Source organism: Oncorhynchus masou, chromosome 5 (genome assembly GCF_036934945.1).
Source record: "Oncorhynchus masou masou isolate Uvic2021 chromosome 5, UVic_Omas_1.1, whole genome shotgun sequence".
NCBI classification, from domain to species: Eukaryota; Metazoa; Chordata; class Actinopteri; order Salmoniformes; family Salmonidae; genus Oncorhynchus; species Oncorhynchus masou.
This window is the reverse complement of record NC_088216.1, coordinates 45,277,592-45,301,698: the sequence shown is the minus strand read 5'-3', so window position 1 is coordinate 45,301,698 and position 24,107 is coordinate 45,277,592. Positions and strand designations below refer to the sequence as shown.

The 24,107-nt window shown below is 41.1% G+C and overlaps 2 protein-coding genes across 6 annotated transcripts in view; one reads left to right on the top strand and one right to left on the bottom strand.

Moving 5' to 3' along the window:
- The window catches only part of LOC135539657 (voltage-dependent calcium channel subunit alpha-2/delta-2-like), a 96,845-nt gene that overhangs the window by 26,872 nt on the left and 45,866 nt on the right, over window positions 1–24,107 (top strand). For 4 of the 5 annotated variants that reach the window (XM_064965681.1, XM_064965678.1, XM_064965680.1 and 1 more), the window contains exons 3-4: window positions 18,619–18,735; window positions 20,856–20,915. In XM_064965681.1, the coding sequence (XP_064821753.1) occupies window positions 18,619–18,735; window positions 20,856–20,915 (177 nt within the window). Of the gene's footprint in view, window positions 1–4,473; window positions 4,588–18,618; window positions 18,736–20,855; window positions 20,916–24,107 lie in introns of those variants that run through there. The other variant, XM_064965682.1, reaches the window with a different exon arrangement.
- On the bottom strand, window positions 10,657–20,189 carry LOC135539658 (interferon-induced protein 44-like). The gene is made up of 8 exons (XM_064965683.1): window positions 20,159–20,189; window positions 16,286–16,332; window positions 15,912–15,945; window positions 15,203–15,407; window positions 11,813–11,962; window positions 11,566–11,737; window positions 11,305–11,405; window positions 10,657–11,053 (listed from the first exon to the last, which is right to left on the bottom strand). Exons 2-8 carry the CDS (start codon window positions 16,320–16,322, stop codon window positions 10,859–10,861), a joined length of 894 nt encoding a protein of 297 aa, XP_064821755.1. The 5' UTR covers window positions 16,323–16,332; window positions 20,159–20,189; the 3' UTR covers window positions 10,657–10,858.

Below are 24,107 nucleotides of genomic sequence, written 5' to 3'. Positions count from 1 at the left end.
AGCTAATTAGCTGGTTAGCATCTGATAACTAGCTTCTCATGGAGGTTCTAGCTATAAGGTCAAAAAAGGTTTAAAAAAAATAGCAGATCGGGATCACATTGGGTGAGGCGGATTGCCGGAAGGTATATTTAATTTAAAAATGGAGAAATCGATACAAAATAAGATGAAAAAATACAAAATTTACATGGGACAACGACAAACACGTCTGCACTGCTAAACCATCTTGGATTAAAATGATAAGAATTATCTTTAATAAGAATGATAGACTATAAAGTTAAAGGGATACTTAGGTATTTTTAAAATAAGGCTATTCATCTACTTCCCCAGATGCAGATGAACTTGTGGATACCATTTTTATGCCTCTGTGTCCAGTATGCAGGAGGTATGAGGTCATTTCACGAGTCAATGCTAAATCTGATCCTCAACACAGGGGCTCCCCAGGGGTGCGTGCTCAGTCCCCTCCTGTACTCCCTGTTCACCCACGACTGCATGGCCTGCTTGCAAGACTCCAACACCATCATTAAGTTTGCTAAAGACACAACAATGGTAGGCCTGATCACCGACAACGACGATACAGCCGAAAGGGAGGAGGTCAGAGACCTGGCCGGGTGGTGCCAGAATAACAACCTATCCCTCAACGTAACCAAGACTAAGGAGATGATTGTGGACTACAGGAAAAGGAGCACCGAGCACGTCACCATTCTCATCGATGGGGCTGTTTTGGAGCAGGTTGAGAGCTTCTAATTCCTTGGTGTCCACATCAACAACAAACTAGATTGGTCCAAACACACCAAGACAGTTGTGAAGAGGGCACGACAAAGCCTATTCCCCCTCAGGAAACTAAAAAGATTTGGCATGGGTCCTGAGATCCTCAAAAGGTTCTACAGCTGCAACATCAAGAGCATCCTGACCGGTTGCATCTCTGCCTGGTACGGCAATTGCTCGACCTCCGACCGCAAGGCACCTCAGAGGGTAGTGAGTATGGCCCAGTACATCACTGGGGCAAAGCTGCCTGCCATCCAGGACTTCTACACCAAGCGGTGTCAGAGGAATACCTCAAAAATGTCAAAGACCCCAACCACCCCAGTCATAGACTGTTCTCTCTACTACCGCATGGCAAGCGGTACTGGAGTGCCAAGTCTAGGACAAAAATGCTTCTCAACAGTTTTTACCCCCAAGCCATAAGACTCTTGAACAGGTAACCAAATGGTTACCCAGACTATTTGCATTGTGTGTGTCCCCCAACCCCTCTTTTATGCTTCTGCTACTCTCTGTTCATCATATATGCATAGTCACTTTAACGATACCTACATGTACATACTACCTCAATAAGCCTGACTAACAGGTGTCTGTATATTGCCTTGCTACTCTTTTTTCAAATGTATTTTTACTGTTGTTTTATTTCTTTACTTACCTACACACACACACTTTTTTTTGCACCATTGGTTAGAGCCTGTAAGTAAGCATTTCACTGTAAGGTTTACACCTGTTGTATTCGGCGGACGTGACAAAGAAACTTTGATTTGATTTGAAGAATGCACCAATATTGCTAGCACCTTTAGCTAGCGTGGCCTTCTGCATTACTGTGGATGCATGCTGAGTTAGGTCATTTTCCCCTCCATGGCCAATTGAGAATTCCCGACAGCATAAAGTACAGAAAGCTTTCGTCGAGTCACCACTGACGGGCTTAATACATGTCTTATTTGCTTCCCATTGTTTGGTGTTGCTGCAGTCTTTTCTTTTTTTGCAGGTTTATCCATATTTCCTTGATATGCCAAACTGACCGAACAACAACAGAAATGACTTTGCAGGAATTGGCGCATTTACGCTATACTGTGATTGGATGAATATACGGGACAAGGGAGATCCCGTATGGGACAAACCAATTTAGCCCAATATAAGGGAGATCCTGGCTAATATGGGACAGTTGGCAAAAACTCCATCCCACCAAAACAAGCCTTCCTTTCAAACAGCTCTTACACTAAAAGGGCATTAACATCATTTTCAAAATTTCACAGTATTATTTCAACCTCATAGTGTGGAAATGTATATAAAACACACAAGACCCACATTTTTGACAGCACTGGTCCTTTATCATTTTTATCTAAAACGGTTAATAATAAGTAAAATGTGTACTATTTAATTGAACAAAATCCTTTAAAAAAAAAAAAAAAAATCTCACAGTAATATCAATTGCAGTTGGTAGACTGTATTTTTCCATGTTCAAGATCACCAAAGCGAAATAGAATTCAAGACATGACAAGACTGTATGAATAGACCTCAATAACTTTATAGTCTATTAATCTAATTGAGATTTGCCACTGACAGACAGGTGGGCCTACCATGCATTAATCCAGATGCAGAGTTAACACCAAGCATACACAGTTGTTCTCTTATGATGTGCTTATTGGTCCAGCACATAAACACACATTTCTCATGTTATGTAAATTCGCTCCAGAAACATTCTAGTCAATATCACTTCAAGCCCCCTATTGAGGTTTGGGAATCACCTATTGAGGTGCTGGAATCTGTATCAGAAGCCCCATTTATTCCAGTTTGGAGAATTATGAAGCGCTGTGCATATTTCCGGTATAAAGTGCAGTTTGCAAGGACTACAGACATTAAGTGTGGTTGTAGGCCTACCAGTGTCAAGCAGGGCTGCTTTTCAGGCTTTAGCCTACATTGAGTTGAAACTATGAGAAATCAAATTTGAGAGCAACTGTTTATTTCTTAAATTGTAGCGATAAAAAACGCCTGATTATTCATAACTGTTTGTGTATCATTTATAAAGTGTATCATACGTTTTATACATTTTATTATCCATATTTTATATAAAATTTTGCATTGTGCAGTGAAACTGCTTGAGGTTTTCAAATTCCTTTTTGACAACAGGCCATTTTAACTTAGCTATGATGTCTTTGTGTTTTATCTTTGATTCATCTCTTTTATTCCCTTGTTTTTTTATTACATTCGTTTTAAGTGTGTTGCTATTTTAATTACAATGAGGCCCTTTATCTACTTCCCCAGAGTCATATGAATTCGTGAGACGCATAGACTTACAGTTATTGCTCCTACCCTCACCACCTGGGTGTGGCCTGTCAGGAAGTCAAGGATCCAGTTACAGAGGGAGGTGTTTAGTCCCAGGATCCTTAGCTTGGTGATGAGCTTTGAGGGTACTATCGTATTGAATGCTGAGCTGTAGTCAATGAACATCATTCTCACATAGGTGTTCCTTTTGTCCAGGTGGGAAAGAGCAGTGTGGAGTGCAATAGAGATTACATCATCTGTGGATCTGTTTGGGCAGTATGCAAATTGAAGTGAGTCTAGGGTTTCTGGGATAATGGTGTTGATGTGAGCCATTACCAGCCTTTCAAAGCACTTCATTGCTACGGACGTGAGTGCTACGAGTCTGTAGTCATTTAGGCAGGTTGCCTTTGTGTTCTTGGGCACAGGGACTATGGTGGTCTGCTTGAAGCATGTTGGTATTACAGACTCAATCAGGGACATGTTGAAAATGTCAGTGAAGACACCTGCCAGTTGGTCAACACATGCCCGGAGCACACGTCCTGGTAATCTGTCTGGCCACGCAGCCTTGTGTATGTTGACCTGTTTAAAGGTCTTACTCACGTCGGCTACGGAGAGCATGATTACACAGTCGTCCGGAACAGCTGATGCTCTCATGCATGCCTCAGTGTTGCTTGCCTCGAAGCGAGCATAGAAGTGATTTAGCTCGTCTGATGTCACGGGGCAGCTCGCGGCTGTGCTTCCCTTTGTAGTCTGTAATAGTTTGCAAGCGTTGCCACATCTGACGAGCGTCAGAGATGGTGTAGTATGATTAATCTTAGCCCTGTATTGACGCTTTTCCTGTTTGATGGTTCGTCACAGAGCGTAGCAGGATTTCTTATAAGCTTCCGGGTTAGAGTCCCGCACCTTGAAAGCGGAAGCTCTACCCTTTAGCTCAATGCAAATATTGCCTGTAATCCATGACTTCTGGTTGGGGTATGTACATACAGACAAGGTGGGGACGATGTCCTCATTGCACTTATTGATAAAGCCAGTGACTGATGTGGTGTATTCCTCAATGACATCGGAAGAATCCCGTAACATGTTACAGTCTCTGATAGCAAAGCAGTCCTGTAGTTTAGCATCTGCTTCATCTGACCATTTTTTTTATAGATCGAGTCACTGGTGCTTCCTACTTTCATTTTTGCTTGTAAGCAGTAATCAGGAGGATAGAGTTGTGGTCGGATTTACCAAATGGAGGGCGAGGGAGAGCTTTGTACGCGTCTCTGTTTGTGGAGTACAGGTGATCTAGAATTGTTTTCCCTCTGGTTGCATATTTAACATGTTGATAGAGATTTGGTAGAACCGATTTAAGTTTCCCTGCATAAAAGTCTCCAGCCACTAGGAGCACCGCCTCTGGGTGAGTGGTTTCCTGTTTGCTTATTTCCTTATACAGCTGACTGAGTGCGATCTTAGTGCCAGCATCTGTCTGTGGTGGTAAATAAACAGCCACGAAAAGTATAGCTGAGAACTCTCTAGGCAAGTAGTGTGGCCTGCAGTTTATCACAATATACTCAACTTCAGGTGAGCAAAATCTAGAGACTTCCTTAGATTTCGTGCACCAGCTGTTGTTTACAAATATGCACAGACTGCCCCCCCTCGTCTTACCGGAGTGTGCTGTTCTATCCTGCCGGTGCAGCGTGTATCCTGGTAGCTGAATATCCATGTCGTCATTCAGCCACGATTCCGTGAAACATAGGATATTACAGTTTTGATGTCCCGTTGGTAGGATATTCGTGATCTTACCTCATCTAGTTTATTGTCCAATGATTGCAGGTTGGCGAGTAATATTGACGGTAACGGCAGCTTTCCTAGTTGCCTTCTGTGCGTCCGGACGAGGCATCCGGCTCTTCGTCCTCTGCGTCGCTTCCTTTTGCGAATAATTGGGATGTCTGCCCTTTGGGGTGTTTGTAAAATATCGTGTGAGTCCTGCTTGCTGCTGTTGTTGTTGTCGAAGAAATCTTCATCTAATCCGAAGTGAGTGATCGCTGTCCTGATATCCAGAAGCCCTTTTCTTCTGTAAGATACGGTTGCAGAAACATTATGTACAAAATAATTTACAAATATCCCGAAAAACAACACATATTAGCACAAATGGTTAGGAGACTGTAAAACGGCGGCCATCTCCTCATTCATTTGACGAAAGCTGAGATGATTACAATTAATGTTTTAGGACCAAAGACTGTGAGGAATATTGTGGATGATCTGTCCCCGACCGAAGTTGAGCCTGTGTGTTTCTCAGTTGCCAGTCATGCCTCAAACAACATAAAAAAGTGTTTCCGGTGGGCGTGAGAAATTTCTCTGATGGAGTGTAGTTCAAGTTACTTGACGTTTATGAAGACAGTGATGAAACTGAAAAAGGCATACATCAAGCTCTGATGAACTGTCTGGAAAAGCATGAACTAGATATTAGACACCTCACAGCCTATGCAGCAGATAATGGAAAACACCACTCCGATTACCATTTATTGATCAGTGCCAACAATCGCATTCTGAAAGCGAATTGCTCAGCTCACATACAGTGCCTTGCGAAAGTATTCGGCCCCCTTGAACTTTGCGACCTTTTGCCACATTTCAGGCTTCAAACATAAAGATATAAAACTGTATTTTTTTGTGAAAAATCAACAACAAGTGGGAGACAATCATGGAACGACATTTATTGGATATTTCAAACTTTTTTAACAAATCAAAAACTGAAAAATTGGGCGTGCAAAATTATTCAGCCCCTTTAGTTTCAGTGCAGCAAACTCTCTCCAGAAGTTCAGTGAGGATCTCTGAATGATCCAATGTTGACCTAAATGACTAATGATGATAAATACAATCCACCTGTGTGTAATCAAGTCTCTGTATAAATGCACCTGCACTGTGATAGTCTCAGAGGTCCGTTAAAAGCGCAGATCGCATCATGAAGAACAAGGAACACACCAGGCAGGTCCGAAATACTGTTGTGAAGAAGTTTAAAGCCGGATTTGGATACAAAAAGATTTCCCAAGCTTTAAACATCCCAAGGAGCACTGTGCAAGCGATAATATTGAAATGGAAGGAGTATCAGACCACTGCAAATCTACCAAGACCTGGCCGTCCCTCTAAACTTTCAGCTCATACAAGGAGAAGACTGATCAGAGATGCAGCCAAGAGGCCCATGATCACTCTGGATGAACTGCAGAGATCTACAGCTGAGGTGGGAGACTCTGTCCATAGGACAACAATCAGTCGTATATTGCACAAATCTGGCCTTTATGGAAGATTGGCAAGAAGAAAGCCATTTCTTAAAGATATCCATAAACAGTGTTGTTTAAAGTTTGCCACAAGCCACCTGGGAGACACACCAAACATGTGGAAGAAGGTGCTCTGGTCAGATGAAACCAAAATTGAACTTTTTGGCAACAATGCAAAACGTTATGTTTGGCGTAAAAGCAACACAGCTCATCACCCTGAGCACATCATCCCCACTGTCAAACATGGTGGTGGCAGCATCATGGTTTGGGCCTGCTTTTCTTCAGCAGGGACAGGGAAGATGGTTAAAATGGATGGGAAGATGGATGGAGCCAAATACAGGTCCATTCTGGAAGAAAACCTGATGGAGTCTGCAAAAGACCTGAGACTGGGACGGAGATTTGTCTTCCAACAAGACAATGATCCAAAACATAAAGCAAAATCTACAATGGAATGGTTCAAAAATAAACATATCCAGGTGTTAGAATGGCCAAGTCAAAGTCCAGACCCAAATCCAATCGAGAATCTGTGGAAAGAACTGAAAACTGCTGTTCACAAATGCTCTCCATCCAACCTCACTGAGCTCGAGCTGTTTTGCAAGGAGGAATGGGGAAAAAATGTCAGTCTCTCGATGTGCAAAACTGATAGAGACATACCCCAAGCGACTTACAGCTGTAATCGCAGCAAAAGGTGGCGCTACAAAGTATTAACTTAAGGGGGCTGAATAATTTTGCACGCCCAATTTTTCAGTTTTTGATTTGTTAAAAAGGTTTTAAATATCCAATAAATGTTGTTCCACTTCATGATTGTTTCCCACTTGTTGTTGATTCTTCACAAAAAAACACAGTTTTATATCTTTATGTTTGAACCCTGAAATGTGGCAAAAGGTCGCAAAGTGCAAGGGGGCCGAATACTTTCGCAAGGCACTGTAGCTCATAATGCCTGCAAGCACGCCTGCGATCAGCTGTCAGTGGATATTGAGACAATTGTTTTAAAGATCTACAGCCACTTCCCAGTATCTGCTTCCCGAAGAGAGGAACTGCGTGCATTTTTTTGCCTTTGTTGACATTGAGTGGCGTGAAATTCTGCGACATGTTTGCACAAGATGGCTCTCTCTTCATCCAGCTGTCGATTGTCTCCTGCAAAGCTGGCCAGCTCTTACTTCATACTTCAGGTCCCTTGGGGAGACCTGTCCTGTGGCACTGAAGAGTATTTTGAGTATGAAGTATGAATAAACGGAAGCTTCTGAGATTTATCTGTGCATTTTCCACAACGTGGGGTGTGTATTTGACCAACTCGTAAAAAATCTGGAGGAAACAACGTATTGCATCACAGATGTTTACGAGGAAGTCCAAAAGTTCCAAATGAAGATGCTTCAGTGAAACAGGACAGCTTTTTTGGATACCAGACCAAGCAGCTGATGGACAAACAATTGTCCGCACTAAGGTCCAAGCAGCAACAGGACTTTGTGAAGTTCTATGACACTGTCATTACATACATTGACAAGTGGTTTGATTTCTCACCAGAAAATGTAATGGTGAAACTGAATCTGATCGTCCTCTATGAGGAGCTCTCCTTCACTGACCTGGAGCAGGTGGTGGTTGCCCTCAAAATGACAGAGACAGTCAGTATGGACCAACTCTATGAAGAGGTTTGTGATTGCTGGGAGGAAATACAGAAAGACAGACAGGATACCACAAAATCCAGCAGTGAGCAGTGGGTGGCAGTGTTCCAAAACCTAGGGAAAGCCAACTTGATCACCATGTTCAGGATTGTCTCATTTGTCCTCAGTGTGCCCGGCTCAATGCCTTTGTAGAGAGGATTTTCTCTCTGATGACTATTAAATGGTCAGACTCAAGAAACAGATGCAGCACAGAGCTGATCAAAAATGAACTTCAAATATCTGTGAACTGTGACTTGTCATATAAGAACTTCACTCTGGCTATGCAAATGGATGCTTGAAACAGTCAAGAGAGGCACAAAATATGCTCCTCTTCCTCTTGAGTTCAAAATGTTTTTTTGTTTGTTGTTGCTGTAAAGGTCCAAATTGTGATTTCTTTGATCATTTATTTTGAGGTTTATTCACATAAGTTTACATGATGATACAGTTTTAGTAAAGCTATAGGGCAGGTAGCCTAGATGTTAGAGCGTTGGACGAGTAACCGTAAGGTTGCAAGATTGAATCCCCGAGCTGACAAGGTAAAAATCTGTCGTTCTGCCCCTGAACATGGCAGTTAACCCACTGTTCCTAGGCCGTCATTGAAAATAAGAATTGACTTGCCTAGTTGAATAAAGGTTAAAAAAAATAGACTAAATGGAATATAAAAATGTTTTGCCATTCCAATTGAATAAGAATATGAATATACACTGTATTCATTCCCACAACACTATACCCACACCACCTGTCACGTTCGTCGAATGGAGGAGACCAAGGCGCAGCGTGATTTGAAGACGTTATATATTTAATGAATACGGACACTAAACAAACTAGAAAACGACCGTGACGCTATACTACAAATGTGCAGACACAGGCAACTAGACATAGACAATAACCCACGAACCACAAAACAAACCTAAATATGGTTCCCAATCAGAGACAACGACAAACACCTGCCACTGATTGAGAACCATATCAGGCCAAAACACATAGAAATGGACAAACTACACATACAACATAGAATGCCCACTCATATCACACCCTGACCAAACAAAACATAGACACAAACAACCCAAATCATGGTCAGAGTGTGACACCACCGTGGCACGGTGCACTGGCATGCCACCTTTTGTCCCTTATTTGGTTAGCAACCCTACTGGTGACAGCCTATTCCTCTCTAAAAATATTGGACCAATACAAAGTGCAACGTCAAATCAAATTCAAACGTTACATAAATTGCATTTAAATTTGTATTCGCTACAATACTCTTGCATGTTCTGATGGGACAGGACGCTTGTTACTTTTAAGTAAGGTTACTGGTTAGTTTTAGTCACAATTTTTTACGTTGGGTTGAGAGTGTAGTGTGCACTCAAACCAGCGGTGGCAGCGATACGCCAAGTAGGCGTCCATCTGCCAGAAAGACGGAGACAAAGGAATTACCAGAGACGTCAACGGTGGGGCTTTTTGAATCGAGATTCCCTAAAAACGCGTCACTTCGATAAGGATACGGTTTACGCAGCAGGTTGAGAATTAACATTGTAGGTTAGGAGAATTAGGTTAAGGTTAGGAAAAGGGTCATCGCTGACCGGACTGTCCGTCAATTTGTGGTGGACGGTGCATCACAGGCATACAAACTGCATAGCGCTGCAAAGCTGAGAGTCTACTGCAGCCATAGGACGTCTGTTCATTCTATATCGAATTTAATTTATAAAAACACGAACACAATTTGAAGTTGTGATACAAAACCACTTTGTGTTCTTCACAGAGGGATAGAGACATCAATGAATGAGAGCAGTGCACCAGGAAATTTGTCAGATTTTCCAACCACTAGTTTTATACCAAATTATTACAGTAAATTAGGCAGCTGAAATCTCAGCATGTTTGTTCATAGCAAATGAAGTTTGAAAATTAAATCTAAAATATATTATTTTCATACTATTTACTCTAGCAGTGCGTGCTAGTGCAAAAAGTTAATACAAATAATAAATGCAACAAAACCGCTTTCTAACAGTATAAGGCATTACTAGGTACTGTTCATGGTCCCCTCATGAAGATATGTTTTATACAGCCATCCACTTCACATTAACACTCAACAGGTTAACTAGTGTAAATTAATAATAATTTACGATATTTCATCTGCCTATAAACTCTGCATGCTTTTCCACGTTGTGGCGGTTGTACGACATAACAGACGTGACTCCCAAGTTTACTTCGAAATGGTTATTATATCAATATTTGCTCTTAAATGCATTTCCGCCACAATTGTCACAATCAATTTCACAGACCACCAAAATTATCCACCCTTGTGTAGTGTATTTTGTTTTGTCGACATTGGGAAATTTTACAGATAAATTTGCCGCCGTTTCCATCAGGCCTATCATGAGTTTCTTTTTGCGTCAGGTAATTCATCCCCATGAAATGGTTGGATGGAAACCCGGTTATAGAGAGAAAGATGGCGATGTCATCAATAGTCTTTATTTTTTAAATGATTTATTTAACTTAAAATTTACCTGGGAATTAAGTCAACTTAAGATTCAAAAAAGATACAAGATACAAAAAAGATACAACAATAATGTCACATCAAATTAATGTTACAGCAATATCAATAAAACAAAGTATAGTTTAAAATCAGTTTGTCATCTAAAGAATTCGGTGAAGGATGCTAGTTTATATAACACAATTGTACACTGATGGGTGTTGATGTTAAAAAGTAGCATATATGCACAGCAATCTATACTCAGTTTATTTTAAAGATTCTTGTCACACGAAATGCATACTCAATCAAAATACATTTCTCCCAGTGCCCCAGATAACATATTTAGGCCTCTACATGGACATTAAATTATACGACAACAATGTAAAAAATATAGAAATTAGGAACTTTATTCCAATCTTAAACTGCAGGGCTCACTAACTAATCTCTTAATACTTGTTTTTTTTTTGATTTGCATGTTGTTGGAGGTCCCAGAGGTAGTCGTTGGCGAAGTTCATAATCTGAGTCATGGCGTTCAGTATCAGGATATCCATGTTGTTATCCATCTTCCCCTCCTCGTGGTAGTTCTTCACCGGCAGGATGCAGTTCATGGGAAGGCCTAGCTCATTACTGCACATCTGCATCTGAAAAACGTTGGAGACAAAAAGGGCTGGATCAGTTTTGCTTGAGTGATGATCATTGAATCATGTCAGCACAACCAAGATTTAATGGCTGACTACATTGCAGACATTCCGTCAACCGATGGTTGCGTGCCACGTCATCAACTGTGCAGTTGAGCATCAGATTGCCTCATCATGTTATATGGTTAGCTGACATGTTAAACACTTGTCCAGGCAATGTGAAATTTGTTCAGGTCTGAGGTCATGTGATTTACCTTATCTTTGATCACCTTGCTGTAGAAGATTTTCTTCACATCCTCGTTCACCAGCTCACAAGCCTTGTCTGGCATGGTCATGACAACAACTTGAGGAATTTCTGCAATAGAAATGAATATTTAATGAATAGAAGGACTAGCATAAGTAACACTGTATCATATAATAGTGAAAAGTCAAGAGCTACAGCTGAAAGGTGACAACTGATAGCCAGCCATAGTTGTAGTTTCTATTGAGAAACAGAGTTTAAAGAGCTTACTTACTCAGTCTGCTGGCTTCTGCCCTGATGTTCTTCATCTTGGCTATGACATCATCTGACATGCGAGAGATTTTGTCCGCTGACACAATACTCACCAAGCAGTGAGTTTTGTCACTTAAGCTGGGATTCTGAATGAATTCCTTTTTTTGGTCCGATAATGGGTGGAAAGGATTGAACTGACCAAGAAAATATAAGATTTGTTAGTGTGTGTGTGTGTGTGTGTGTGTGTGTGTGTGTGACATCTACATTACCTCATAGCCCTCTGGTAGATGGCCCTTCAGAGCATTGATGATGTCATCAGGGTGCATCCCGTTTTTTTGTGTTTCCAGACCCATGACATCATTGAATGCAAAGGGAAGACGTTCTTCTCCTGAACGGCCTTGAATGTAGTGTGTGTCATACTGAAAATCAAAGTTTTTTTAAATGACGTATCTTTTTTTTCTATGGAAAGGATAAATACCCTCACACACATGAAAGCATCCCAAACTGATGCTCAGAATCAACAAATATACAGTGGGGAGAACAAGTATTTGATACACTGCCGATTTTGCAGGTTTTCCTGCGTACAAAGCATGTAGAGGTCTGTAATTTTTATCATAGGTACACTTAAACTGTGAGAGGCTGAATCTAAAACAAAAATCCAGAAAATCACAATGTATGATTTTTAAGTAATTAATTTACATTTTATTGTATTTGATACATCAGAAAAGCAGAACTTAATATTTGGTACAGAAACCTTTGTGTGCAATTACAGAGATCATATGTTTCCTGTAGTTCTTGACCAGGTTTGCACACACTGCAGCAGGGATTTTGGCACACTCCTCCATACGGACCTTCTCCAGATCCTTCAGGTTTCGGGTCTGTCGCTGGGCAATACGGACTTTGAGCTCCCTCCAAAGATTTTCTATTGGGTTCAGGTCTGGAGACTGGCTAGGCCACTCCAGGACCTTGAGATGCTTCTTACGGGGCGGCAGGGTAGCCTAGTGGTTAGAGCGTTGGACTAGTAACCGAAAGGTTGCAAGTTCAAGTCCCAGAGCTGACAAGGTACAAATCTGTCGTTCTGCCCCTGAACAGGCAGTTAACCCACTGTTCCTAGGCCGTCATTGAAAATAAGAATTTGTTCTTAACTGACTTGCCTAGTTAAATAAAGGTAAAATAAAAATAAAAACAGAGCCACCCTTAGTTGCCCTGGCTGTGTGTTTTGGGTCGTTGTCATGCTGGAAGACCCAGCCATGACCCATCTTCAATGGAGGTTGTTGGCCAAGATCTCGCGATACATGGCCCCATCCATCCTCCCCTCAATACGGTGCAGTCGTCCTGTCCCCTTTGCAGAAAATCATCCCCAAAGAATGATGTTTCCACCTCCATGCTTCACGGTTGGGATGGTGTTCTTGGGGTTGAACTCATCCTTCTTCTTCCTCCAAACACAGCGAGTGGAGTTTAGACCAAAAAGCTCTATTTTTGTCTCATCAGACCACATGACCTTCTCCCATTCCTCCTCTGGATCATCCAGATAGTCATTGGCAAACTTCAGATGGGCCTGTAAATGCGCTGGCTTGAGCAGGGGGACCTTGCGTGCGCTGCAGGATTTTAACCCATGATGGCATAGTGCATTACTAATGGTTTTCTTTGAGACTGTGGTCCCAGCTCTCTTCAGGTCATTGACCAGGTCCTGCCGTGTAGTTCTGGGCTGATCCCTCACCTTTCTCATGATCATTGATGCCCCACGAGGTGAGATCTTGCATGGAGCCCCAGACCGAGGGTAATTGACCGGCATCTTGAACTTCTTCCATTTTCTAATAATTGCATCAACAGTTGTTGCCTTCTCACCAAGCTGCTTGCCTATTGTCCTGTAACCTATCCCAGCCTTGTGCAGGTCTACAATTTTATCCCTGATGTCCTTACACAGCTCCCTGGTCTTGGCCATTGTGGAGAGGTTGGAGTCTGTTTGATTGAGTGTGGACAGGTGTCTTTTATACAGGTAACGAGTTCAAACAGGTGCAGTTAATACAGGTAATGAGTGAAGAATAGGAGGGCTTCTTAAAGAAAAACTAACACGTCTGTGAGAGCCGGAATTCTTACTGGTTGAGGTGATCAAATACTTATGTCATGCAATAAAATGCAAATGAATTACTTAAAATTCATACAATGTGATTTTCTGGATATTTGTTTTAGATTCCGTCTCTCACAGTTGAAGTATACCTATGATAAATAATTACAGACCTCTACATGCTTTATAAGTAGGAAAACCTGCAAAATCGGCAGTGTATCAAATACTTGTTCTCCCCACTGTATACACTGTGTGCACAAAACATTAGGAACACCTGAACTCTACCTACAGTACATGTACATATTACCTCAATTACCTCAACTAACTGGTGCCCGCGCACATTGACTCTGTACTGGTACCCCCTGTATATAGCCTCGCTATTGTTATTTTACTGCTGCTCTTTAATTATTTGTGACTTTTATTTGTAATTTTTTACTTATCTATTTTTTACTTAACACTTATTTTTTCTTAACTGAATTGGTGTAAGTAAGCATTTCACTGTAAGGTTTCACTGTAAGGAATGCCAAGAGTGTGCAAAGCTGTCATCAAGGCAAAGGGTGGCTACTTAAAATATATTTTGATTTGTTTAACACTTTTTGGTTACTACATGATTCCATATGTGTTATTTCATAGTTTTGATGTCTTCTCCATTATTCTACAATGTAGAAAATAGTTAAAATAACCCTTGAAAAAACCCTTGAACGAGTAGGTGTGTCCAACCTTTTGACTGGTACTGTAAGTATTCAGACCCTTTACTCAGACCGTTTATATAAAATTGATTTAGGGCACAATGCCCCAAAATGTGCAAAAAGGTGGTATATCAGACCGTATACCATGGTTATGACAAAACACTTATTTTTACTGTTCTAGTTATGTTGGTAACCAGTTTATAATAGCAATAAGGCACCTCAGGGGTTTGTGATATATGGCCAAATATACCACGGCCAAGGGTTGCGTCCAGGCACTCCACGTTGCGTCGTGCCTAAGATCAGCCCTTAGCCGTGGTATATTGGCCATATATCACACCTCCTTGGGCCTTATTGCTTAAATATAACATTTATTCTGTGTACATTTCTACCTTGTATTCTACTGTGTATTTACAAGCTTTGCATTTATCTAGTCTTGATTATGTGATGTAATCAACTCATTTACATTTTCTTTATAGCCAGATTAGTGTGCTTTCATTTGTCTTGTCCCTTTTCCTTGATGTACAATTTCATATAAAAAAATATGTAAATGATATACATTTGATATACATGATATACATTTGTTTTTTGTTTGTTTCCAACAGTGAGTGTATTTATTACATTTACATTACATTTAAGTCATTTAGCAGACGCTCTTATCCAGAGCGACTTACAAATTGGATATTTTCATGGTCCAACTTTTGCAAACCTACGCCCCTGTGATTGACTACATTTTGCATTTAAAACAGCACAGACAACCTCTTTGTTCCTGTAAGTCCCTCTTCATGTCTCTGCCTATTTGTGGCTCATGAAATACTGTGTCTTAGTGTACCAGGATATATTAGGTAGCCATATTCCATGCCTGCATTGTGTCTGTGTTAAACGTATTAGGCACTGCAGCTTACTGTCTTAGTGAAGCTAAAGCCAGAGGCAGCAGCTACCAGGGCACCACTTGTTGTCCGATTTTGGAAGACATTGTTGACTGAGTTGATGAAGCTGGACTTTCCTGCACTGATTGGTCCATATAGCAGGCATCTGAGCTGACCCACGCCAGGATCACTCAGTTTAAAGCTCCTCAGATTATCCACCATGTGGTCTCTCTCTCCTTTACTGTCAGAGACAATGAAGAGCACATGTTACTTCTTGTTTTGTTGACCTGGCCATTGTTTCCAAATGTTAACCTTTTAGCATCTTTGGCACAGATTCATTGCAAATCAATGGTACCGATATTAGCATGTTTTTGCATAATTCATGTCCGAATCATCCTAAAGTATTTCAAATTGACTGAGTCGCTCAATTAAGTTACTTATAGGTGATTTGGACATGAAGCGTGGAAAATGCTAATTTCAGTACCATTGACTTGCAATTGACTTGTGCCACAAATGCTAAACATTTATCATTTTTGTGTCCATAGACTGCTTATAATTATGTTCAGGGAAATGTTATCAAGATAACACTAGGACTAATTAAAGATGGTGGGAAAACTGATATCAGCATTTTAGTATAGCACACCATTCACACAACACAACCCTTGATAGTGATTGTAATTATAACCTAAATGTTTGTTTTACTTTCTCCTTCATCCTCCATATTGGTCAGTCAGTACAGTACTACCTCCAACATGTTTTCCTCCATTGTTGGTCAAATTCTGTGTGACATACATGGAACACATTTAGATTAAATTAGTTAATTGTTTTCCACATTCCAACACCCCCCATCTCTTACTTTCAAAAGAATGTGAAGATTGAGTACAATGACACATAATTAATGAGAGTAGACTACAGTCAATGATACAGGTTATGTACTATATATGTAATGCCTTGGGGCTGTGGTCAATGCATGCGCTAAAACGGTGTACCGTATGCAGGTTCTCAGAACAAGTAAAAAGAATTGGGACCAATGCACTGTGCTTGAACAGAATCTGCACTCACACCTGATATTAACTATCAGGGGTTGACTGTATTTTACAGATATGTCATCTCTCTTACCCTTCTTTGGTGCTGGCGTTGATTCAGCTCCACCCATGTTTGCTTTTCTGAGAGGGAATGTAACAGGGTTGGGGTCAATTCCAAATTCATTAGAAATTCCAATTGAATTAACTCATGAAGTGGAGAATTTATATTGAATTAAATTTGAATTTCAACAATCTTTCAAGTTATTGAATTGGAAATAGACTGCATGGATTTATTTGAATTTCGTCGGAATTGTAAAACATTTAATCTGTGGAATTGAATTAAATTGGAATTCAGTATTTTTACATTTAAGGTAAAGCAATGTATCAAACATTGACTGTAGAATCGGTATTTCTATCGTTCCAGTGTAGGTAGGCTGTCTGAACAGTCACATGATCAGTCTGAAAGCCTGAGGGAATTGAATTTGTGGAATTGTTGTGACCTAATATTGAATTGGGAATTGATTTCTTGGAATTTACCTAACATTGGAATTGAATTTGTGGAATTGTTGTGACCTAATATTGAATTGGGAATTGATTTCTTGGAATTTACCTAACATTGGAATTGAGAGGAAATTAGTTCTCTGAATTCAAAGACTGACCTGGAATTTGAATTGAATTAAATAAAATTTACAGATTATTAAATTATTTCTAATTGCATTTGTGGAATTAGAGGCCAAGTGCAGTCAAAAATGTGATTCCTGTGTTTATATATACTTCCACACTATGAGGTTGGAATAATACTGTGAAAATGATGATAATGTCCTTTTAGTGTAAGAGCTGTTTGAAAAGACCGCTTTCAATTTCAGCCTGTTTTGGTGGGATGGATTGTTGGCCTCCCTGGTGACATCCCCAGGCGGTAAATTAGTTAGTAGGCAAATAAGAAAGAGCGTTCCAAACCTCTGTTACCTCTCTGCCAATAACAGATAGATTTCACCTCCCCACTCAGACCACTCCGACAGTCCTATCCACATTTTTGCTTGAGAAATTGCTTGTTTGTGTTCAGTAAAAAATGGTTAAAAACTATCACAGAAAGGTACTTAATTGTTAGCCAGAAATGATTTGACTGTGAGATAAAAACAGCTGCATTGGACCTTTTAACTCAACCCTGGAACATAAAAATACTATTTGGGTTGAATAGTATGTCATGTCTGCACTGCAGCTATTAGGGCTGGGTGGATACCAGTATTACAATATGATGTTACAATATAACATCATAGGATTCCTCTTTTCCAACAAGTCAGTTCGTAACATTTCTGCCCTGCTAGAGCTGCCCTGGGCAACTGTAAGTGCTGTTATTGGGAAGCGGAAACGTCTAGGAGCAACAACGGCTCAGCGCAAAGTGGTAGGCCACACAAGTTGACAGAACGGGACCACGAGTGCTGAAGCGTGTAAAAATCATCTGTCCTCGGTTGCACTCACTACCGAGTTCCAAACTGCCTCTGGAAGCAACATCAGCACAAAACCTGTTCGTCGGGACTTTCATGAAATGGTTTTCCATGGCTGAGCAGCCGCGCACAAGCCTAAGATCACCATGTGCAATGCCAAGCGTTGGCTGGAGCAGTGGAAACAGGTTCTCTGGAGGGATCAATCACGCGTCACCATCTGGCAGTCCGAAGGACGAATCTGGGTTTGGCGGATGCCAGGAGAACACTACTTGCCCTAATGCATAGTGCCAACTCTAAAGTTTGGTGTCTGGGGCTGTTTCATGGTTCGGGCTAAGCCCCTTAAGTTCTTGTGAAGGGAAATCTTAACGCTACAGCATAAAATGACATTTTAGACGATTCTGTGCTTCCAGCTTTGTGGCAACAGTTTGAGGAAGGCCCTTTCCTGTTTCAGCATGATAATGCCCCCATGCACAAAGCGAGGTCCATACAGAAATGGGTTATTGAGATCGACCTCAACCACATCAAAACCTTTGGGATGAATGCGAACACCAACTGCAAGCCAGGCATAATCGCCCAACATCAGTGCCCAACCTCTCTAATGCTCTTGTAGCTGAATGTAAGCAAGTCCCCGCAGTCATGCTCCAACATTTAGTGGAAAACCTTCCCAGAAGAGTGGAGACTGTTATAACAGCAAAGGGGTACGCCATATTAATGCCCATGATTTTGGAATTAAATGTTTGACGAGTAGGTGTCCATATACTTTGCAGACTGCTAAGCAAAGTATATGGACTGCTAAGCGCCACATACAAACAGATATATGGTCTGGATGTGCTGGGTGCCTCCTTGTTGCTGTCAACTCAAGGATCAGAAACTGTTGCAAATGATGTTAAATGCAGTAATACAATGAGTACATGTACAACATAGGTGGAACTGTCATTTAACTGCACTCAAAATGATGTCTGTTTTTTTACTCTTTTTGCAGATCTACAATGAGAAAAGAAGGCAGTTCAGCCTAGTAAAGAATTCTCCTTATGAGATGGTGGAGAAGGTAGCTTCAGACATCGAGAAGCTACTGGCCAAGAAACGCAAAGCACTTGATGTAAGTCAGCAATTTGACTTCTATTTATTTCACAAATAAACGTAACCTTTAGTGGCAGTTTGACAGACAGATTTAGCTCGGTCCTGGGCTAAAAAGCAAGTTCAATAGTGAATCTCTATTGAAAATGCTTCTTAATCCAAGATACCCTACTGGAAAACTCACACAAAATGAACACATTTCATATGCAATATATTCGAATTGCGAACGCAATGACTTGATAACCTGTTTCCAATACATAATCTATACTGAACAAAAATATAAATGCATAAATTTCAAAGATTTTACTGAGATACAGTTCTTAAGGAAATCAGTCACTTGAAATAAATTAGGCACTAATCTATGGATTTTACATGACTGGGCAGGGTCGCACCCACTTGAGCCAGGCCCACCCACTGGGGAGCCAGGCCCAGCCAATCAAAATTCGTTTTTCCACACAAAAGTGCTTTGTTAGATAGAAATACTCCTCAGTTTCATCAGCTGTCCGGGTGGCCGGTCTTAGACTCAGACGATCCCGCAGGTGAGGAAGCCGGATGTGGAGGTCCTGGGCTGGTATGGTTACACCTGGTCGGCCTCTCACCTGGTTGTGAGGCCGGTTGTTTGTACTGCCAAATTCTCTAAAATGACGTTGGAGGCGACTTATGGTAGAGAAATGAACATTCAATTCTCTGGCAACAGCTCTGGTGGCAGATATTCCTGCAGTCAGCATGCCAATTGCACGCAACAAAATGCCACTAAAATGTGAAGTTTGTCACACAACACAATGCCATATATGGCATTTTGTTGTCCCCAGCACAAGGTGCACCTGTGTCATGATCATGCTGTTTAATCAGCTTTTTGATATGCAGCACCTGTCAGATGGATGGATTATCTTGGCAAAGGAGAAATGCTCACTAACAGGAATGTAAACAAATCTGTGCACAAAATTTGAGAGAAAAGCTTTTTGTGCGTATGGAACATTTCTGTGATCTTTTATTTCAGTTCATGAAACATGGGGCCAAAACTTTGCGTTTATATTTTTGTTCAGTTTATTTAGGACCAAAAAAATGCACCCCGAAACCAGCTGGTGTTTGTGAAAGCATAGACAAGTGGAATGCATTTAACAAGTTACAATTCAATTTGTGTTACAGTAAACATTTGTTATCATATAATTCATGTATAGTTTTGATATATGTCCAGGAAACTGCCTCATAATGTAGAAGATGTATAGGAACAATAGAAGACAATGTTACATTTCCTTTTTGCACAAATTATAGACAGCTTCTACAAACATTGCAGTATAGCAGTTTAGATTTTTCCTTTTGCAATGCGAATATTGTACTGCATTTCGATCAGGTCCTTTACCAATTTTTCCTATCAGCAGACTAACTTGTTTATAAAAGATAAAATGAAATATGTATATGTAAACAAATGTGAATAGACCTACCTTGCTGGTACTAGTTCCTCTTGAGGCTGAGATTCTGATATAGTTGTGAAAAAAAAGGATTGCCACAGCACCTATTTATACCTGCACAATAGAAAGTGAAATTCATGTGAGGAGGGCTGTCAAGCTCTCCTATTGCTATACCCATTTCTTGTAAATGGAGCCATTATAGTAATAGAGGGACCATATTTTTTAATATAACTTTCACTTTTTTTTCTACAGGTAAGAGCATCAGCTGGTTATGTGGTTTACACAGAAAGACGAACACTCAGCTCTTATAGTCTTCTAAACCCATTACATTTCTATGAAGTCAGACCATTTAGGCTACTTTAGAAATGGGCTTATGAGGTGACATAGACCCAGAACTGCCCATGTCCTCCGTCCTCCTTGAGCGCTGAGGTTAAATAGAGCTAGCAACCAGCATAGGAACCAGAATAGCAACCAGCATAGTAACAGACGCCTTGGTTCCTTACATAGGCAGGTCAGAATTTGACCGTTTCTAGCAACGGCCCTAGCACCAGACGCTAACAGCTAATTGAATCCCGTTGTGTACCAGGGGTGGACACTTTTGGCAGTGGACATATCTAAATCATGTGAATATCATTTTTTAAATATCCCTCCCATTCAACTAGGCCTATTCAAAATAAAGGGCAGGACCTTTGTTTTCTCTGTTCTCTAACCTGAACTCTTGAACTTGCAGAGGCTGGCCAGTGAGGCAGAACGTGTCCAGCGAGACCATCCCTGGCACGACAGCGTCAAGGTAACACTACTGTAACACACTCTACCAGCAGACTGTCTGCATTTGTAATGTATAAAAGATTCAGCAGGGGGTCATGATACTAAGCACATCCCCTATTGATGTAATGATTAGATCAACAGTAAATGGTCCCACAAACATCATCATGCACCCCTCAAAGTCATCAATGACCTCCTCACCACTGCTGGTACTGGTGCCCTCAACATCCTAATTCTCCTTGACCTTACATAACTTTCCAGACCCTTTGCTATGATTTTCAAAATTGAGCACAGGTGCATCCTGTTTCCATTGATAATACTTTCTTTCTACAACTTGATTGGAGTCCACCTGTGGTAAATTCAATTGATTGGACATGATTTGGAAAGGCATACACCTGTCTATATAAGGTCTCACAGTTAACAGTACATATCAGAGCAAAAACAAAGTCATGAGGTGGAAGGAATTGCCAGTAAAGCTCCGAGACAGGATTGTGTCGAGGCACAGATCTGGGGAAGGGTACAAAAACATTCATGCAGCATTCCAGGTCCCCAAGAACACAGTGGCCTCCATCATTCTTAAATGGAAGAAGTTTGGAACCACCAAGACTCTTCCTAGAGCTGGCGGCCAGGCAAAACTGAGCAATTGGGGAAGAAGGGCCTGAGTCAGGGAGGTGACCAAGAACCCTATGGTCACTCTGACAGACCTCCAAAGTTCCTCTGTGGAGATGGGATAACCTCTCAGAAGGACAACCATCCCAGCAGCTCTCCACCAATCAGGTCTTTATGGTAGAGTGGTCAGACGGAAGCCACTCTTCAGTAAAAGGTACATGACAGCTTGCTTGTAGTTTGCCAAAAGGCACCTAAATACTCTCAGACCATGAGGAACAAGATTCTCTGGTCTGATGAAACCAATATTAAACTCTTTGGCCTGAATACCAAGCATCACGCCTGGAGGAAACCTGGCACCATCCCTACGGTGAAGCATGGTGGTGGCAGCATAATGTCTTTTGGATGTTTTTCAAAGATGAACAGAGCAAAGTACAGCGAGATCCTTGATGAAAACCTGCTCCAGAGCGCTCAGGATCTCAGACTGGGGTGAAGATTCACCTTCCAACAGGACAACCAACCTAAGCACATAGCCAAGACATTGCAGGAATGACTTCGGGACAAGTCTCTAACTGTCCTTGAGTAGCCCAGCCAGAAACCTGACTTGAACCCGGTCAAACATCTCAGGAGAGATCTGAAAATAGCTGTGCAGCAACGCTCCCCGTCAAACCTGACAGAGTTTGAGAGGATTGGGAGAAACTCCCCAATTTCAGGTGTACCAAGCTTGTAGCGTCACACCCAAGAAGACTAGAGGCTGTAATCGCTGCCAAAGGTCCTTCAACAAAGGGTCTGAATACTTATTTAAATTAGAAATTTCAGTTTAAAATTTGCTTTACATTTGCAAAAATTTCTAAAACCTGTTTTTGCTTTGTCATTATGGGGTAGTGTGTGTAGATTGATGAAGGTAAAAAATATTGAATACATTTTAGAAAAAGGCTGTAACGTGACAAAATGTGGAAAAAGGGGTCTGAATCATTTCCAAATGCACTGTATATTTGCAACTGCTTGTCTAACAAAATCTTGGTAAATCGACCAGTCGATACAGTGGGGCAAAAAAGTATTGTGCAAGTTCTCCCACTTAAAAAGATGAGGCCTGTAATTTTCATCATAGGTACACTTCAACTATGACAGACAAAATGAGAGAAAAAAAATCCAGAAAATCACATTGTAGGATTTTTTATTTATTTATTTGCAAGTTATGGTGGAAAATAAGTATTTGGTCAATAACAAAAGTTTATCTCAATACTTTGTTATATACCCTTTGTTGGCAATGACAGAGGTCAAGCGTTTTCTGTAAGTCTTCACAAGGTTTTCACACACTGTTGCTGGTATTTTGGCCCATTCCTCCATGCAGATCTCCTCTAGAGCAGTGATGTTTTGGGGCTGTTGCTGGGCAACACGGACTTTCAACTCCCTCCAATGATTTTCTATGGGTTGAGATCTGGAGACTGGCTAGGCCACTCCAGGACCTTGAAATGCTTCTTACGAAGCCACTCCTTCGTTGCCCGGGCGGTGTGTTTGGGATCATTATCATGTTGAAAGACCCAGCCACGTTTCATCTTCAATGCCCTTGCTGATGGAAGAAGGTTTTCACTCAAAATCTCACGATACATGGCCCCATTCATTCTTTCCTTTACACGGATCAGTCGTCCTGGTCCCTTTGCAGAAAAAAAGCCTCAAAGCATGATGTTTCCACCCCCATGCTTCACAGTAGGTATGGTGTTCTTTGGATGCAACTCAGCATTCTTTGTCCTCCAAACACGACGAGTTGAGTTTTTACCAAAAAGTTATATTTTGGTTTCATCTGACCATATGACATTCTCCCAATCTTCTTCTGGATCATCCAAATGCTCTCGAGCAAACTTCAGACGGGCCTGGACATGTACTGGCTTAAGCAGGGGGACACGTCTGGCACTGCAGGATTTGAGTCCCTGGCGGCGTAGTGTGTTACTGATGGTAGGCTTTCTTACTTTGGTCCCAGCTCTCTGCAGGTCATTCACTAGGTCCCCCCATGTGGTTCTGGCATTTTTGCTCACCGTTCTTGTGATCATTTTGACCCCTCGGGGTGAGATCTTGCGTGGAGCCCCAGAACGAGGAAGATTATTGGTGGTCTTGTATGTCTTCCATTTCCTAATAATTGCTCCCACAGTTGATTTCTTCAAACCAAGCTGCTTATCTATTGCAGATTCAGTCTTCCCAGCCTGGTGCAGGTCTACAATTTTGTTTCTGGTGTCCTTTGACAGCTCTTTGGTCTTGGCCATAGTGGAGTTTGGAGTGTGACTGTTTGAGGTTGTGGACAGGTGTCTTTTATACAGATAACAAGTTCAAACAGGTGCCATTAATACAGGTAACAAGTGGAGGACAGAGGAGCCTCTTAAAGAAGAAGTTACAGGTCTGTGAGAGCCAGAAATCTTGCTTGTTTGTAGGTGACCAAATACTTATTTTCCACTATAATTTGCAAATAAATTCATTAAAAATCCTACAATGTGATTTTCTGGATTTTTTTTTCTCATTTTGTCTGTCATAGTTGAAGTGTACCTACGATGAAAATTACAGGCCTCTCTCATCTTTTTAAGTGGGAGAACTTGCACAATTGGTGGCTGACTAAATA